The sequence below is a fragment of the Oxyura jamaicensis genome, chromosome 15 (genome assembly GCF_011077185.1).
Source record: "Oxyura jamaicensis isolate SHBP4307 breed ruddy duck chromosome 15, BPBGC_Ojam_1.0, whole genome shotgun sequence".
NCBI classification, from domain to species: Eukaryota; Metazoa; Chordata; class Aves; order Anseriformes; family Anatidae; genus Oxyura; species Oxyura jamaicensis.
The window spans coordinates 3,285,390-3,303,360 of NC_048907.1; the positions used below are offsets into that span (position 1 = coordinate 3,285,390).

The 17,971-nt window shown below is 46.0% G+C and overlaps 1 protein-coding gene across 7 annotated transcripts in view; it reads right to left on the reverse strand.

Annotated features, from left to right (window-relative positions):
* The window catches only part of PITPNM2 (phosphatidylinositol transfer protein membrane associated 2), a 133,992-nt gene that overhangs the window by 54,623 nt on the left and 61,398 nt on the right, over nt 1-17,971 (reverse strand). For all 7 annotated transcript variants that reach the window (XM_035340867.1, XM_035340866.1, XM_035340863.1 and 4 more), the window contains one exon: nt 13,019-13,191. In XM_035340867.1, the coding sequence (XP_035196758.1) occupies nt 13,019-13,096 (78 nt within the window). In that variant the 5' untranslated portion in view covers nt 13,097-13,191. The remainder of the gene's footprint in view (nt 1-13,018; nt 13,192-17,971) is intronic.

A 17,971-nucleotide genomic window follows, 5' to 3' on the forward strand; every position in this document is an offset into this window, starting at 1 on the left:
GCAGCACATGCTTCCTCCTTCAGCCTTTCCAGATGACCAGCTCCAGCCCACAGCCTCTTTCACCCAATTCCAAACCTTAAGCAAATTTTGGCCCTACGTGTTCCTCCTGCTTGTCTCTTATCTACACAAAAGAGGACAGGGGACAGCAAGAATATTCTTTGAGATGAACGTGAACTAGGAGCTGCACCTCTGCATGACTGAAATCAGAGCTGCAAAGTTGGCATCTCAAACTCTCTTTTGAGCAAGGACTGAGTCAGGCCAAATTATACTCAAAACATACCACAATTTATCACTGGGAAGAACACTGCAATCAAAGAAAAACTCCCAAGAAATCCCCACAAAGCTGCCTCCCAGCCCTGCATGCTCTCAATTAGCATACAAAGAGGGCTACAAGCACAGCGAGGTCAGGAAGGAACAGAGGGGCCAGGCTGGATGGTAAATGGTACAACTACTAACCAGTCAGAAAGACGAAAATAAGATACATATCTCAGACAATAAAATAAAGACATCAGCAACGCACACTCAACAGACCAGGATGATACTCTGCGCTAAGTGGTTCAGCAAAAGTACACCACTTCTGGAAGTGAAGAGCAATTTGCTTTCAGCCATATAGCCTCTTCACGTCTATTGTGACTCAGCCACAGCATGGAGAGGGCTCGTTACAAGGAAGCGGTCTGTAAACAACAATTAAAAAATAACCATTGATTAGGAAAACATTTGGCTTGAGAAGTGTCTGGCAAGCCCTCTCCAAAGACTACCCGTCTGCTGGGAGTGGCAGCTGCGGAGGCATTTTAGGGTCAGTCTTTAAGGTTTCGGCATCGTAGACCCTACAGAAAGAAGACACTTTATTTAGCAGATCACCTGTGTAACTGCTACTTGCTACTGACAACAGCATCTTCCCTCTACATAAACATCTGAGGAACAGTCCCCAGCAAAATCAAAGAGCAGCTAACAGCCTTTATATGCAAGATATCTAAGCTGTAATCACAGTAAACCGTTTTATATTGTATTACAACAGGAAATCCAGTCATCCCTTTAGAAGTCCCTCTCCTCTGCTGATGCCACTCGATGTTCTGCACAGCCCCATCAATAGCTTTCCAGGACAGATGGTGACACAGATCCCTCCTAGCTAAAGTAATAGCATTAAATTACTCATAACAGGGAACCCAGAGAAGCAGATGCACCATGATTAGCAAGAATGCCAGTTACTTAAAGGGTTCTATTAAAATAAATCTCTTGGCACAGCAGCATAGCATGGGACACGGCACATGACCTCACCATCACAATCACGGAATGAATAACTCCGATGAATGTCGTTTAAACATCGGGCTAGCCTAACCCCATTTATCATCTGTCCTTCACAGCAGGAGACAAGTGGCTGCAAACAAAGCCTTCTGCGAGCAACGACGGGGTGATCGGCTTGCAGGTCTTCCATCCCCTTGCCCAGCGAGACACACGCCTCTTGTTTCATCTCCAGAGTAAAGCACAACTGTGTACGGGCTCAAGTCCACACACAGAACATCTCTGCAAAGTCTACGGTTGTGTTGCAAATGGTTCAGTGCTTTCATTTCTTCTGTTTTTATTTTTTTTTTAGTTGTAACTTACTACTTTGAGCAATGCTGCAGAGAAGGAGTAAAGACGGGGTGGGTTGCATGGTGATAACAGGCAATCCAAGCATTGCTCTAGCTTTTGAAAATAGGTTACAGCTATAGTCTTACCTTGTTTACCACTGATTATTGTTTACACTTCAACTCCTCAATCCAAGTAAGTTAGATAGTGATTATAAAGGGTTGACATGCTTTAGCTTCACTGTGAAGTTTCTTGTTGCGTTACCGCAATATATTTACACAGTGCCAGTGGCTTATTTCAATGACCCCTGAGAGTTTTGATTTGAGATTATTCAAGTTATGAAGACTGACAGCGCTACACTTGGTAGACCTATTGTCCATGAATAACGAGGACACAAAACCATTGTCTGGAAACAATAACCAGAACAATTTTTTTTCCCCTCCAGCTCCCATTAGGCAACAGGATATTTTGATAGTCCAGACAAATTATCCCGGGAGAATCCATTAAAATAACACTCAAGTCTTGGGATTTCTCATCCCATTTAGACACAGATACAAGAAGCTTACTGCTGGTAGGTGGTTTCAGCTGGTAACGATAGCAAAGGCATCTACATGTCCACTGAACAAGAACATGACAGCAGATTTCCCCAGATGATCCTGCTAACACTTCCTCATACCGTTGTGGCAAAGGAGGCTGAGATAACATTCTCTGTGGCCAATTACTGGATTTTGTCGTTTCAGATCCGAAGCCTACCACAAGTGGCAATGAAAACCCCAGAAGCAGCCCTGTCCTTTGGGAACCAGAGAAAGCCTGAATTGCCTCATTCAGCTCACCAGAAAACAAAATTCCTGGGGCTGCTTAGGATGGATGAATCTGGCAATTTTTGGATAGCTTTTAAGACCTGGTTTCACTAATCAGAACTTTTTTTCTTTTTCCCTGTTCTATTTTAGAAGGGAAGACCAAAGGCTCTCAAGATGTAAAGGGCTGAGGAACAAAACTTAGGATGGGAGAACAGTAAGCTACCTGTGTTCAGTTTCTTCTGTATGTTCAGGGAGAAGTATTCCCAACCATCTCTCGTTGGACATCATTTAGGCTGACCGTGATTTCACTCTTCTAATTGATTTTCCATAGCCTTGCCCTCTCTCCATCACCAACCTCTTGCCCCTGATGTGCTTCTGGCACACACTACGAAGGTGCACGCACCATGGGGCACACCAGGGCTGCACACATGTTGCAGTTGCATGTAGTGTGATGGTTATTTTACACCTTTCTTCCCTCCCCTCATGAAAGATCCCACCCCTCACAGTTTTTTTAATCTATTTTGTCAGGTCACAAAAGTCAAGCGTTAAGTATGGGCAGGAAATGAAATTCCGTCCCCCTCACTTTTATGCCTAAAAATTGCCATTTTCCCCCCTCGTCTTTGATAGACAGGAGTTCAATAACTCTTTCCAGAAATGCTGGGCGAGCTTACAAGCAATGCAGCCTGTTAGCTGGGCTCACTGTGCCTATACCAGCATCGAGCACCACAAATAAAACAGCACGACAACAGATGCGCAGTTGCAGCCATAGCTGCTGCAAGCCAGAATTACACAGCACCTAAAACCAGCAGGCCAACGATAGAGATGCTGGAAAATACCACGAGGTCCCGAACCCAATACATGGCTCGTTGCTCACGCGTTTTTCCAGCAGAGGAGTTCTGTACGTGGATAACACGCACGGTGACTGTGAGCACACACATGGGTGTATCCTTTCTGTCTTCAGCTGTCTCTTGGCGCGGTATGACTCAGCGCTGGGTTCTGTTAGCCACTCCTTTCTGATCATTTGAACTGACATCTAATTCATTACGAGCAAGCAGCTTTCACCACCACCAACCTCCCGTCTCCTGACACAGATATCCGACAGACCAGGCGCCACTCGTGCTCAGTGTTTACTGCAGGTACTCCAAAATCAGGTCTTTGACCATGAAACAAAACATTGTTTTATCCTAAAAGCGTAGTTGAGCCATGCCTCAAACCATTTTTTTCCCCAAAAAAACGCATGTGCCAAAGACCATGAAACACTCAGGTAAGGTGATATCACCTGAATCAGTCTAACATCTGAGGGAAAAACTTTGTTAGTGTGAAAAAAGAAGGGAGCAGGGGAGATGGTGCTCTTCCACCCTTACAGAAGCCAAGAAGGAAAACTTTTGATCAGATCAAAATTGACATAATTAACAGTGCACGGCATCTTCTAAGAGCAAACAGGAAGTTAGATGAACTTAATTAAAAATTAAAAAAACACGCCCATACTGTTATTAATACATTAGGTTGCTGAAGTAGAACAGCACACACAACCTTCGGCTGTCAGTTGAAGGCTTTTGTACTGCACTCAGTGGAGCAAAGTGCCATTAGTGCCACGTATTAGAGAGCACAGGCTCGGCAAGGGAGCAGCCTTTTAAAGAGGGAGAAAGTAACTTGAAGAGACAGAGCTGCTGGCAGGGCTGTGTGTAGCATGCAGATCTTTCAAGCCCCATTTCAACAAATTAACTGTGATGTGCCAATCTTCATTGGGCTTCAGTCGGGACCTTTACCAAGATACAGCAAAACAGTCTGCAGGCAACTCAGCAGCCCTGAAGCAGGGAAGGCAGGTGAGCTTCTCTGCTCCTGGTTTGCAGGCACTGAGAGCATGCTCACTGGTTGCATTGGGAAGATGATATTAAAGGAGGCAGGAGAGAGGAACCTTGTTCCCCCCTAGGGCTGTTTTTTAATGGTACTTCTGAACCTGCGCTTTGTGAAGTACAAATCAGAAACAATCCGTGTCAGGGGGACTGACAGGCCTGCAGCAACATTGCTGGAGGACAGTGAGGAACTTGTGAGTTTGGTTCTTGTTACCCAAACTCAAGGCTTCCGGTACCTCTTTGTGCACAGCGACGGTGGCGCTACCCGAATGCCAAACCAGGTTCCACCGCAGTGGGATTTCCCACTCTCCACATCCTTTGAGAAGTTGCGGACGCCACAGGACCCTGATTTTGTGTACACCACGTGCATCACATTACGAATGCAGGCAACTCCGAGCTGCACCATCCGTTTCCATGGCAATGGGACTGCATCAGTCAGCTGGGTTGAGTTTAGGCCATCCTCACCTCGGCTCCAGCGCTGCACACAAATCCCTGCTGCTAACACAAACCAAGTGATGTCACCAGTAACCATGGTGCCCGCGCCGAGCTTTCCATGTGCCCTTTGCGCTCTAACATGCATCCTTCACGCATGACAATTGCTTTAATCCAATTAGTGCTTGTAAAAAAAAACTACACGACGGGCCAGTGTCAATACTTATTTAGCAAAGGAAGGTTAGTTCGAGTCAACAGGACAACAATCCGAACACGAAGCTCTACGATAGCACTTCCACTTCTCATTGCGCTGTGCACGTAGGAATGACCTGAAACTGGAGAGAGGGGAAGGAAATCTGTTCCTCATCAATAGTTTTATTAATGAAGGCAAAGGAGCGGCTGTTTTAAATATCCTCTTTCTAGGTTTGATCAATAGCTGGGCAATGCACAGTGCTTCCTTCCATCTGGGCAGTACCTCTTATCCCAAACATCAGCACTTTGCCAGCTGAATATAAAACCTGGTCTTAAGTGCTCCTACCATCCATTCGAAAACAAACAAAAGGAGTCCTAAAATGAGAGGGAGTTGTAAAGAGTGCACGTGGAGAACTCAGAAGACCGCCCAGACAGGCAGGAACCCAGCCATCATACCACAAAAAGACCCTGCCATATCCCAGGCTGCTGTAGCAGATGGCCACACGGGACGGCTCTACCGCGATGGAGGCATTTCACAAAGACCTAAGACTTGGCTGGCCATTAGCACAGCCTCCTCCAATTCACTCTACCCATCAACAAACCACCTTCATGTCCCCATCCAAGACTGGATTTGGAAGGGATGCTACTTCTTGACAGATCAGAAATCAACAGCATCAACTGTGCGCAGGAAAGGGCTGTCCTGCATGCTGTGTAGCTGGGGGTTATGCTCGGAGCCAGCAGGAGGGCCAAGCACCTCCTGCCCTTCCCCTTCAAGCCTGTCTGGTTTCACTGGGTGTACCCAGCCACATTAGATAATTAAGTGGAAGATTCTGAGAGTAACCATAAAGTTGTTGTCATATGTCTTCCCAATTGAGCATTGCGCAGATGTAATTTCCAGGAAGGCTGACCCTTTAGGTCCTCCAATGCTCTGCAGGGAGCTGCCCTCTGATCACCTCCCTGCCAGAAGCAGGGACATTATGGGGCTCTTCCCTCGAGTTTACCGAGCAAGAACTGGGACTATCACACACAAATGGCCGGCCTTTTGTCCCCTGCTTCAATCACTGCGTAATGCTGCCTCCAAGGAGGCTGTAAATGCGCAAGGAGAAAGAAAAGGATGTAATCCCTGAAGGGTCTTCCTGCCAGAAGAGCCACTTTCTGGCAGAAAGTATCTTGGTGTCCAGGAGATTCTGGGTCTGATCCTGCCACCCCTTTGCTCTCCTGAGAGCTGCCTGAGGTGACGGTCACAGACCTCTGCACTGCACCCAGCCCCAGGCATGGCCAGCAGCTCCATCATGACCATCAGCTCCACCGAGCTCCGGGAACAGAAGGGCATCGCCACCAGGAGAATTCAAGATACTGGGAGAATCCTGCAAGAAATCCCAGCCAGCAGAAGCAGAGCAAAGCTGGACATGAAGAAGGCCCCGTCCCAAAGAAGGGGCTGTTCTCACCCCAACAAGCACAGCTTACTTGTGCCTCATCTGCAGCACCATCACCCTTGGCTGCTTTTCTTGTAATGTAAGACATATTCCAAAAAAAAAGCCCTAAAAATTAAAGCCGGGACAGATTGTCATCAGCAGGCTCTTGCAAGACAGAGCACAGGTATGCACGGCGTCAACTTGTAAAATATTGCATGCGCTGCATTATTTAGAATCAGGTCTAGAAATTAATGAAGCTGTTTGTACAATACCAGGATATTTTGAGGACAATCAATTGCACAGGACTATAAATAATTTACAGCATTAAGAGAACCGTTCTCATGGCCACTCATTAATCACTCCGCCTTACAAAAACACCCAGCCACACTCCTACGGAGCCAAGGCTGTATGTGCCAGAGGCACATGAATTAGGAATCACTTTATTATGGAGATACCTCAAACTTGTTTACCCCACACGCTCCATCTTTCAAAATGTCTGCTACACTTCCAGCACAATATTTCATCTTACCTCAAGTATTTCCTTCCCTGTCTTTAAATGGATTTTTCACTGCATTAGCTATTCCACAGACGCTGTCCGTGAGGATTACTGTCCCTAGTTTAGAAGGAGGAAAAGCAAGTTGCCCGTTATCGTGCTGTGAGTCAGAGATGAAATTTCAACTCCCTGTTTCGGATCAATTCTGATCCTCCGACTATATCCCAGATTTTAGGAACCTAGTGCAACTATTCCCTAATAGACTGTCTAAACTACCAGAGGTCTGGCTCAAAGAGATCCCCAGAATCTTCCTAATACCTAATTCATTACTTGTCTTCAGGTCTTAGAAGTGAGGACCTAGTCCAGATCAACAATCAATATTTTGTTCACAGGTAGACAGATCAAATTTTCTTTCCTAAGAATAAAAATGAAAGAGAAGGAAAAAGGATTTTTGACAGCCGCAAACCCAGCAGGATTATCAGTGCTGCATCCTTTATTAAAACTAGTACAAATCTGAAGTTTAAAATCATGTTTTGTTATAACCTCATCTCAGCTTCACTGAGTTTTGTTGGAGAGCAAGAGCATGCAGACTGTAAAGGCAGCGTAGCTCATTACTCTAATATAAAAACTTTCTTTAGTAGGTATGGAAGAACAGCCAATTTAAGAACTGTTCCACGATAATGACTACAGAAAGCAGGGACAAAAAAGTTTGCTATTTCTGTAGGATTTTCCAAAACATGAATCCATATGGGTGTCAATGTCATCTCCTGCAAATTGGACACCGAGTAGTAACACCGAATGCAGCCCTCCCTTGTTCTTGAAGCAATGCAAGTGTGAGCATCTCAGCGTCCTCTTTCTTAAGGACACAAGCCTTTGTGATCACAGACAAAAGGTTATGAAAACCAGAGGAGGAAGAGAGAACATAAGAGTCACAGGTTTTGAATCCTGCAGCATAGAAATTCACTGAAATCCTCAAACCGGGGTTTTGCTTTTAGGAGACTCTGCATCTTCCAAGGTCTCCGGAGCTGTCAGCGGTGTCACCTGCTTTTGAAATTAAAGCATACATGTCTATCTGTCCAGATGGCCAAGGCATCTGCAAATGAAACGAAAAAATAATCAGCCATCCTGTTCTTCGGTGTCCAGAGATGAAGGGTTGGTTTGCTTTCCCCCCCTCAATCTTTCACCATCTGCTCAACCTGCTGGCAACTGCCAAGTGTAGCTAACTGCTTAAGGGACAAGACTTTTGCACCCAGATATCAGCACACGGCCTCAGGAATTACCAAAAACGGGCTTTGTGGTGGAGCCTGTTCTCAAAGGCACTGCCTGAAAGCTGCAGCCAAAGAAAAGGAGAACGCAGGGCGGTGCGGGGGTCTGGAGCCTGGGATGAGCGACATGCCACTGCCTCTCAGAAGGGAGCACAGCGACTCGGGGTGCTCCACCAGCACTACGACAGGTGAGCATAGCACACCGCAGATGCTTGGAAACACACTCTGACTTTTCAGCAAAGCCAATAAATGCAGAGCCCTGAGGGACTGTAGAAGATGCGCTCATGTTAAAAGATGCGAAGAGCCCTCGACACCTGGGATCCCGGCCGGGTTCAGAATACAGTGCTGAGCAGATGGGTTTTCTGAAACAGATTGCCACAAACAAGGGCCAGAGTGGACCCTCAAAGTGCTGAATGACAAAGTATTACTGTTATTAGCTCATGAGGATGAAGTAGCATCTTAAAATAACTCCCATCCTCAAAAGGCAATCACTAGGTCCAAGCGAGTCGTTCTAAAATACGCTGTCTTGGGAGGAAGGTCACAAGTACCCAGAGCAAACTGCTCGGAGCAAGAGAGGACTGAAGCTGTTTACAACAGAGAAAGCAAGCTGGGCACGGTGGTATAAATATAAGATTTAATAACGTGAGGAATCCTCTTGTCTTATGCAGGGGTCAGAGGTCAACGGTCTCTCGGAATCCCATGCCATATGGAACTGCAGTAATGAATGGTATTAAGACAATAAATGGGCTGACCTTTGGCTAATGACATACTGATCTTCCTACGAATGCATTCAGATCTTGGAATACAAGTTTTTAGGAGACAGAGACTTAATATTAAAATGTGTGTTGTTTCTGGGGCAAAGGGGAGCCACAGAAAGTACATTCCCTAGGCACACAAGGAAAGAAAGCATATGTTACAGGAGAGGATAGCTGCTGAGACTAATATGCAAACATCTAGAAGAGAAATAATTAAGAGTTTCTTTAATAAGATCTATCTAAAGTGTCACAGAGGAAAAACAGAGCGGTTCTATCCTTTGTGCCCAAGAGGCTTCATGGTCCTTGCAGGGACAGAAACCTTGCACATGCCGTTGGGGTGATACACAGAGTCAGAGAAGACATCCATGACCGAGTCCTTGGCTCAGCATTTCTGCAGAAAGGAATCCCTACAGATGCTTGAAACAGTCCTCTCCATCAACTGTTTGTGCTTCATTTCGGGTCTCCGCTGCCAGTACTTACCCCAGTAGCTTTCTGCTTATGTTAGGGCAGGAGCCTGCAGTTCCCCCAGTTTTCCCTTGCGGTCCTGTGGGCAAGTCTGCAGGTCAAGTTTATCTAGACATCTCTCCCCCTTGGAAACAGCAATGGGATTTTAAATGTGTGCATACAGATCCTATGAAAAAGATTATGTTCTAAAGCTCTTATCTAGAAAAGAGATGCAAAGACTGATTTCACTGGTTTGAAATATTTTTTTGCCTTTTATGCACCAGCACAAGAGGCCACAGTAGACAGGAAGATCACTGATTCTGAGTGCAGATATAAAAAATAGTGTGTTTTAATTGGACAGAAACAGAGAGAAAAGCGCAGCTATGATGAAAAAAAAATCAAACCACAGCCATTGTGCACACGGAGGAGCTGAGACCTAACTGCTCCGTGGCTAATGCAGCAAGGACTCCCAATCCAACCACGCCGACAACGCTGCGTGAGAGGTTTCCCATGAAAACAGTGATATTGATAGACTAAAATTTAATAGAGGAAAGCTATTCAGTTTAGACCTGCTAGGCTTCAAGCAGCTGAAGGGTACATTAAGCCCTTTGCTGTAATGTAAAATTAACTTATTTATGGAAGAATCTAAGTGCTACTTAAAGTACTGAAACCACTGTCTCTGTAGATAATATTTCAGAAGCTAGCAGAAAGCAATACTTGAGAGACTCCTGGTTTCCCCACCCTCCGCCTCCCCCAGAGAAGAGGAAAAACCAAAAGGAAGCAGCAGGCCACTCATCTCGGTTTTCACAGGTTTACAAAACAGCTTTGGGAACTTTAAGCAGAAGAGGAGCTACAGAGCAACGTGGGCACGGACACAATGATTTATTGTATGTCTCGCCTGCCGAGCGGCACAGCGTACCAACAACAGTTTATATAACGTGCAATCTTAATTCAACCATCCTACAAACATGGTAAATGCGAGTACAGCCTGTCCTGGCTCAATGGAAGGATCCTTTGCTACTTGGGCGTGACGCTGCTTACATCAAAACTGGTGGAAATTTTGTTATGGCTTGCGACACGATGGAGGGACTGTTCCCTCCTGAAAGGAGATGAAAGGACCTTCCACTGCAAAGGCAAAAACCTGCATAGAAATGTCTTAAAATGTGACCATAATATTACAGCTTGAGTCTGAATGTCCATGCCGGCATGGCTCGGAGGGACTGCTTCTGCAAAAAGGGTTCCTAGAGCAACTGCATGGAGCAGTTGTTTCATCCCCAGGTGGGAAGATCTTTTTGGAGATCTTTAGTTGGGAGGATGCTGAAATCTGGGGCAATGATTTGGTTACTCTTGAAAGAGCAGCCTTCTACCAGCTGGTTTGGAGCTTAATAGGGATCTTCACTCATGAGCTTGAAGTTAAATGAATGATCAACTTCAAGGACGTGCTTAAGACTGCCTAAAGCCCTTGAGGAATATTTGTGACATCTCCTTTTTAGCTTGTTGGAAAACTGCTTCTTACAGAACGGGCTGATTGGCGTCTCCAGTGGTAACAACACCGTACTGTATGCAACAAATGTCTTTGAAATGAACCTTTTGCTCTTAAGAATCACTCCTCTCCCCAGGAACTACTTTAAATGGTTCTGTTCTACACACTGCAGACAAACATTTTTAAGAAATGCCTCTACACTGCTGTTTTATACAGATGTTTCTGCTTGTTCCCCTAAGGAGGCTCAACCTACACGGCTTGCTTCTCCTGTGGCCTCCCTGCACATTTCAGAGGCAAAATAAAAGACAGACACGCAGCACTTTCCCATTCTCTGAAAGGAACGCGAGACACGCTCCCCACTGCTCTCTCCCCAGCAGCTGTCTCGCAGACAAAACCTCCACTTCTAAATCACATTGAAGAAAAAGGACATTTTATAGCATGGTCTACGAAAAGCTCCCATTGAAGCCAGCAGGAATCTTTCCACCAATTTCAAGAAGCAGATCCCTACCTAATGCTAATAAACAGAACATAAACTCCGTGTACTACCATAAGTGACTCTTCTGGTTTTGCTAATTGTATTTTTTTATTTTTTATTTGAGCTAAGATGACTATTTCTAGTGTAAAGCACAGCTAACTTTTCCTCCTGTAATACTCGTAACAGAGTAAAGTCACTTGCTTGCCACGTACTTGTGTAGCTCACCTGCATCTTGGGCTACAGCCAGCATCTCTCACAGTCCTGTGCCGGGTAGGTGAAGGGAGATCAGAGACCTGACAACATCACTTCCCAGCACACCAGCTACTGCACCCAACCTATAGGGAAACCTAATTTTGCTGCATATCAAAGAATTAGAAAATTAGAAGCAGGGCTGGATGGAGGCGTAGTTTCTCAAGTAGTTTCCTGGGCCACTGAACTTCCCCCCTGCACGAAGCCCTCACGGCATATCCAGTCCTTTGACATGAAGATATGGCCTAAATCATTGTCAAGTGAACAAAGTGGAGCCCAGTGCTCTGCATTCATTATTTTAACTGCTGAAAGCAAACAGCAAACTCATCCCACTGACCAAGTCCTCCACAGTCAAATAGTTCATCTGACAGCAGGCCTCACACAGGCCTCATGCAGGCACTCCCCAATTAACAATTCATCCACTGTTAAATTAGGTGGGCTCTTCCTCCTTAATCACATCGTTCTCCTGCACGCTCTGCTGCTCGCTGAGGAGTTCTGCACTGCTAACACACTGCTTCCATTAGCCAGCTCTTTATTTAAAACAGCTGGGCTAAATTTGGAAGAAAAAAACTTGTGACAAAATAGTTACAACAATATTCAAAGCTACTACAGCACCAGGAAAAGCTAGACAAAAACGATGCCACCTAGGAATAATGTTTACTAATTTATGTTCACATTTAGGTCAAGCACGCAAGGATGATACATATCCTGTATTAGTGTCAGAAAAAGGAATTCCACTGTTATCACTCAAAAACACGTACTATACGCTGCTTTGGCAGTCGAGTCCAAGTGTATGAGTTCACAAAGAAATATAGCTGGATGGTTGGGGGAGAGAAGGGGTAGAGTTGTGCTTTTGCTGTATTTTTTTCCCTTAATTTTAAGTCATTTTAGGTTTTAAACCAAAGCAGATTCTGCTAGCATTCATCCCACCACAGAAAGAGGAGGTCTACTGCCAACTCAGTATTAGACGTGTGCTTTGTTGGATAAGCAAAATTAAATTTTATTTAAGGTGCGGGACAATGAAATAACTCTTCAAATTCATTTCCTTTTAAAAATGCTCCCAGTTGGATTTCAAACACTGGGAGAACATGGGCACAGAGGATTTGAGTTATAAAATACCAACGTTTTTATTAACTGTTTTATTGAAGAGAGGGGATTTAACAAAAAGTCCCACCAGTATTCAACAGCCTATTAAAAATAACAAGTTTTATGCCTCGACTGATTAGTATCTGTCTCATAGTGGCACATAAGAAATATTACATCTAGATTTTTCCCCTAAATTTCAAGTTATGCCTGTTTCTTCAGCCCAATCACCTCCAGTTCGGTACCCAAACCCCTAGGCTCAATGCTTCCCTCCTTTTGAACGGCCTATCCCTGAGCCAGGATTTCCCCAGGTAGGACGAACAGACGTTTTCTAATTTAGAGACAGAAGGAGGCAGAACTTCAGGAATTTATAACTGGAAGTTCGTATCCTTTTTTCTCCTGCTCACAATCTCAAATTTAAAGTCCTTCATTCTGCAGCAGTACTCTGCTCTCCCACACGAAGCCCTGTGTCAGCCTGCACCAAACACCAGCAGAAGCGTTACTGACCTGTATCATGTACAGCTGCGCGATTCGATATTCTTCCACGCTCATCGGAAGGGGAATACGATACTCCTTTATAAGCATTTTGAATACAAAATCTTTTGTCCTCTCAGAAACACAATCCAGAAGCTTTTAGTAAAGGCTCCTTAAATAATGGCGAGCAAATGCATTGAGGATCCCTGAAACAGAGCGAGAGAGAGCAGCAGTTATTTTCCATTCTTATTGGAGAACGTCCTACCAAGAAAAAAATAAATAAATGAGCTCAAACGTTAATTTTTGTAATAGCAATAAGCTTAATAGCAGAGACGAGAATCCCTGGAGTGTTACCAGACCCTTAATATCAAATTGAACAGGATCTTTTAAAGGAATTTTGATTTGCTTCATGGGATACCATTAAAGCTATTACCCTCCTGACCTTTGCCACCGTATCAATCAGACTTTCATATGCAATAGCATCTCCATGGGAGAGATGTGACAAAAGCTCAAAATGAATAGGCAGACCTTTTGTGGCAAGACAATAAAGTATCTCTCCAGTGTCAGCAACACACCAGAGATGCATCTACTCAAAGGTATCGGGTTTTATCCTCTCGCGTTCGTTCAGCTGCAAGAAAAGGCAGTAATTAGGCTCCTTCAACCCTCGGAAACTCCGTGGCGAAGAATGTCATTTGGATTCTAAAAATGAGGACACCAAAAATGCATTTTTCTTCCCTCTTTTATTTGGAATTACTGTCTTGGTAGGATCCATTCTTTTCCACCTCCAAACAGTCTACGGGCAAAATCCTCCCATCATCGATGGCAACGTCAGACTCATTTTTACACTCCTGCTGCATAAGAATACAGCCAAGGATCAAAGTGCAACCAAAAAATCCCATCATACCCAGCCTTGAGGCAATTTAATAAAATTATGGCTTAAGAATATAGGGAATATAGCATTTACTACACTAAGGGTTAAAGCAGTTTCAAAACAAATGTCCTTAAGATTCCCCACAGGCTGTAGATAAAGGCAGTGAAATAATTTAAGGAAGGGAAAAAACAAGACTGGGGAGGAAGAGAGGGCACAAGGGGTGAAGTTGCCTGCTATCAGCACTCTGATGATTGCTTTCCTAGCACAGAAAGCACTCGCCTTATTCCTCCTTATCACCAAAACTCCCCTTTCTGCTGTGCCTGCTTACTGGGACTCCCCAGATACAGCTGCTGGAGAGAACACAGCCCCAAACCCTACAACTGGGGAGAAATCCCCTAATCAAAACCACTGACTTATCTAGCGGATTAAACTGCAGCCCAGGAACCAGGAAACTCCCCCCCGCTATCACGGCTATCCATACATCTCGCTGTTTGCACAGCACTCCACCGACCTTTTACGAGGTTCAGAGAGGTTAAAACACATGCCCGTGGTCACAGAGCAACCAGGGACGAAACGCGGCGGTGTAACGCGGGTCTGTGACTCCTGATCTGCTCCAACCTCTCCGCCACACCTGGCCCAGGGCCGAGCTCATGCAGGGGCATGGACCAGCGCCGTGGGCCAGCCACGGGCTTTGCACAACCTGGGGCTGCTCACTGCCGTTCGATGGCCGCGTTTCTGGTTTGGCCGCAAAGCCCATCCATCCTGGACCGACTCTTCCGGAACGAGCTATCCATCTGGTGCCGCGCCAGCTGAACGATTTATTTTCAAATTCAATTCTGTTTCATTTTATTGCTGTCAGGGTAATCTGTGTGTATGTATGCATGGAGGGGGAAATAATAAATAATAATAATTTATCTTTGCCATGCAAACTCCGTGGCAAACAGTTCTGGGAAGGCTGCGCTCCCCAGCGCTGCTGTGCCTACACGCAGGCGTCTGCATGTCCGCACGCACGTGCAGGATTTCCTCCATCGAGCTAATCCTCCAGAACAGGTGGGGATAATCTCATTAGTTGGGTTTTAATTAGTGTCATAGCAAAGAACAACAATAATCTCCGTAAGATTGATCTTAAACACCATCCCAGATCTGCACTGGTGAGATGCCAGGATCCCAACTCTTGGAGCTAATGGAGGTGGGAGACTCAGCAACGTGGCTGGAGAAGTTCTTTATACTTCAGAGATCTTTGAAAATCTGATTTAAAAGCTTCTCCCCCCCAAAAAAAATGCTCTGAAAGTGATTCTGCTCCCACCAAAAGAACGTCAGTCACGTCTGCCTGCGCTGCTTGCTAAAACCAGGGTATTTCCTATTGATTGGAAGAGATGAATAAAACACAGATAGAACCTTAAAAGCAATAAAATGGCAGGAAACCAGGACCAAGAAGGAAAAAAAATGTGTTTATAATGAAGTGCCAGGCAGGTAATAATTCAGATGGCCAAGACATGGGAGAGACTGCTTTATTACAGACACAAAACCCAACCGTTTTGGCCCCAAGCAGCTCAGCAGCAGCCACCAACAGCCGCAGTACTCCTTTGCTTGAGTGCACCAGGCTCGAGGAGCACGGCTGGTCACAGCCACAGGTCCTGATCCAGCTTCTTGCCTGGCTTTAGCTTTCCACTTTCCTGCTGCCAGCGTTCAAAGCCAGGGGTTTGGTTCAGCCTGCAGGTCCCCAAGGGGCAGCAGGACCTGCTGAAAGGCAGCACTCCCAGGGACTGCTCCAGCAGCTGCCCTCTGCAGCCGGACCCGAAGGATGGGCAGAAAGCAGCCCTGGAAATACCCTGGGCAATAGCAAGAGGCGGGTTTCAACCCCACACTGACTGTGAGGGAGGTGCAAAGAGCAATGCAGGAGAAAACTGCACTTTCAGGCAACTCACAGCAGCCTCTTTCCAACATCCTGGAGCTTTACAGAGAACCAAAGCACACCAAGACCGCTCACTGTACCGCCCAAACAAAACAGAGAGCACAGCAAACACTGCAGAGAAAAGAAAAAGCCCTTCCTGGAGACAGAGAGCCACGACACAGCTTTGGAAATCAGGTCTCACAACGTGGTTTGTGTCCCTGGCACTCACCCCAACCAGCTGCGTTTCGATGGCAGGCTGCATTTCGGCTGCCCAACCTCCGAGCACCGAGCTGCACCTTCCACGGGCGGCACATCCGTGCAGGCCGTTATTCAACTTGTACACAGAGCTGTAGTAACTGTGAGAGCCAGGCGCATAATTTTATACCTCAATTATTTCAGAATCAGGCTCTCAAAGCATCCTAATTATGCCGCAGAGTCAATATCCTGCCGAGATGAGTCAGGCCCACCTTTGAGCTGTTGTTTCAGGCTGGATGAAGGCTAAGGCACCGAGTGCTGCATCTCCTTCTTATTTTCACATTTTCTGTCATAACAATGGCAAGCTTCTTAAGCAAGTGCCCTTTTTTTGAAATGGGGGAACCATCAGGATCTGCAGAAGCTGAGCAGATCGAGAGAGCCACCAAAATCCTCAGGTTAGCTCATAAACCTGGTGGCAGTGACTTTGGGAGCATCAGGGCCAGCCTCCCCCTTACTAACGAGGTAGCAAAGGGCTGATGACAACCGACAGCCTGCAATTAAGGAATAAGAGCTAGTGTGTGAAGGGTATTTAAACTGGGCTATTTAAGTCCAGGAGGCCAAACCGTGGCCAGGCTTGACAGGCTGGCCCTGAAGGGCACGGAAATCGAGTGTCGGAACAAAAATCCTGGTTCCTCTGCGCGTCAGCTGGGCCCGGCGTAGGAAAACCGCTCACGCCGGTACATTGAGGCTATAAAAGGCCCGTTCCTGCTCCGTTCCCAGCTGACTGTCCGAGCTGTCACATCAACGACTGATTTTTGACCAGCTCTCCTTTCCTGTGCCCCGGTTGCTGAGCACAGGCTTTTTTAGGACTGGAATGAGCTAAAGCCACAACCCACCTCATGCCAAGGCCGCCAGTTCTGTGTTCAAGAGGGAAGAAATAAAGCCCTGGAAGCAGAGAGCAGCTGTAATGAGCTTTTCCTAGCCTCACACAGGAGGCTCGTTTTACACTATTATAAAGTTTAAGGACTCACGCTAGGGAAGAAAAACCCATCACGAAGGGTCACACAGCAGCCAGCAGCAGAGGCAGGTCCCAGCCCTGGGACTGCGGTCTCAGGCTCTGACAAACCATTGCCTGCTCAGGGCTGTGCTGCCTTTTGAAGCCGAGAAAGCCTCTTGCTCATCAGTTCAGCTATTGCACAACTTTCCTTGGAATATTTTTACTGAGAAATGAAAGATATTAAAAAAAAAAATGCAAGAAACAGTTAAAGGTAAAATGACAAGCAAAGACATTACCTGGAGACCTCACCTACCTTCCTAAAGACTTTCTTTAGGTTTTCTTTATCTCCTTAACCCCCCAGACAGATGCCTCCTTGAAGAAAGTGGTATTTAAGAGATATTAGCATTGGTCCCAAATGTATCAAAGACTTGCACTTTTGGGAAGCAACACCAGGCTTAGCAGCCTGGCCACCACCGCCCTGCTGCAAAGTTCCCTGAAGGAGAATACAGTGCCCTCGCAAGACGGGAAGCGCTGCATACATATTGCACTCTGATTTATTTACGCCATTAGAAGAAGCTGCAGAAACGTAAAAGATCCCTAGGACTTAAGTCAGCATTTTTTAAAGGCAGCCTCAATACTCACACCTTGATTAATGCAGCAGCCTCCCTGCTGGCCCAAAAGCAGCCTTACTCAGCCTTACCCATGCAGAACATCACCTCTGCAAAGACCCTTAGTTATAATTTTGACCGTATCACCCCTCTTATTGGCACCTCTTTGCCAGCAGCATCTTCTTTCCCACATCAAACCTCTACTCATTCTTACCCTCAACCCCTTCAGTCCATCCCTCTCTCGTTCAGCACTTAGTGGTCGATCCAGGGTTCCAAGGAAGGCTGCCAGCCTTCATTTCCCTGAACAAAAAATCCCAGAGAAGCTCCGTTTGTCCATGCTGTCCCCGGCTCTCAGGAGAAGCTCTCCGTTAGCATCTGCGAGGCATCACTGCTGAATCCTGCCCGGCACCCTGGCTGGCCA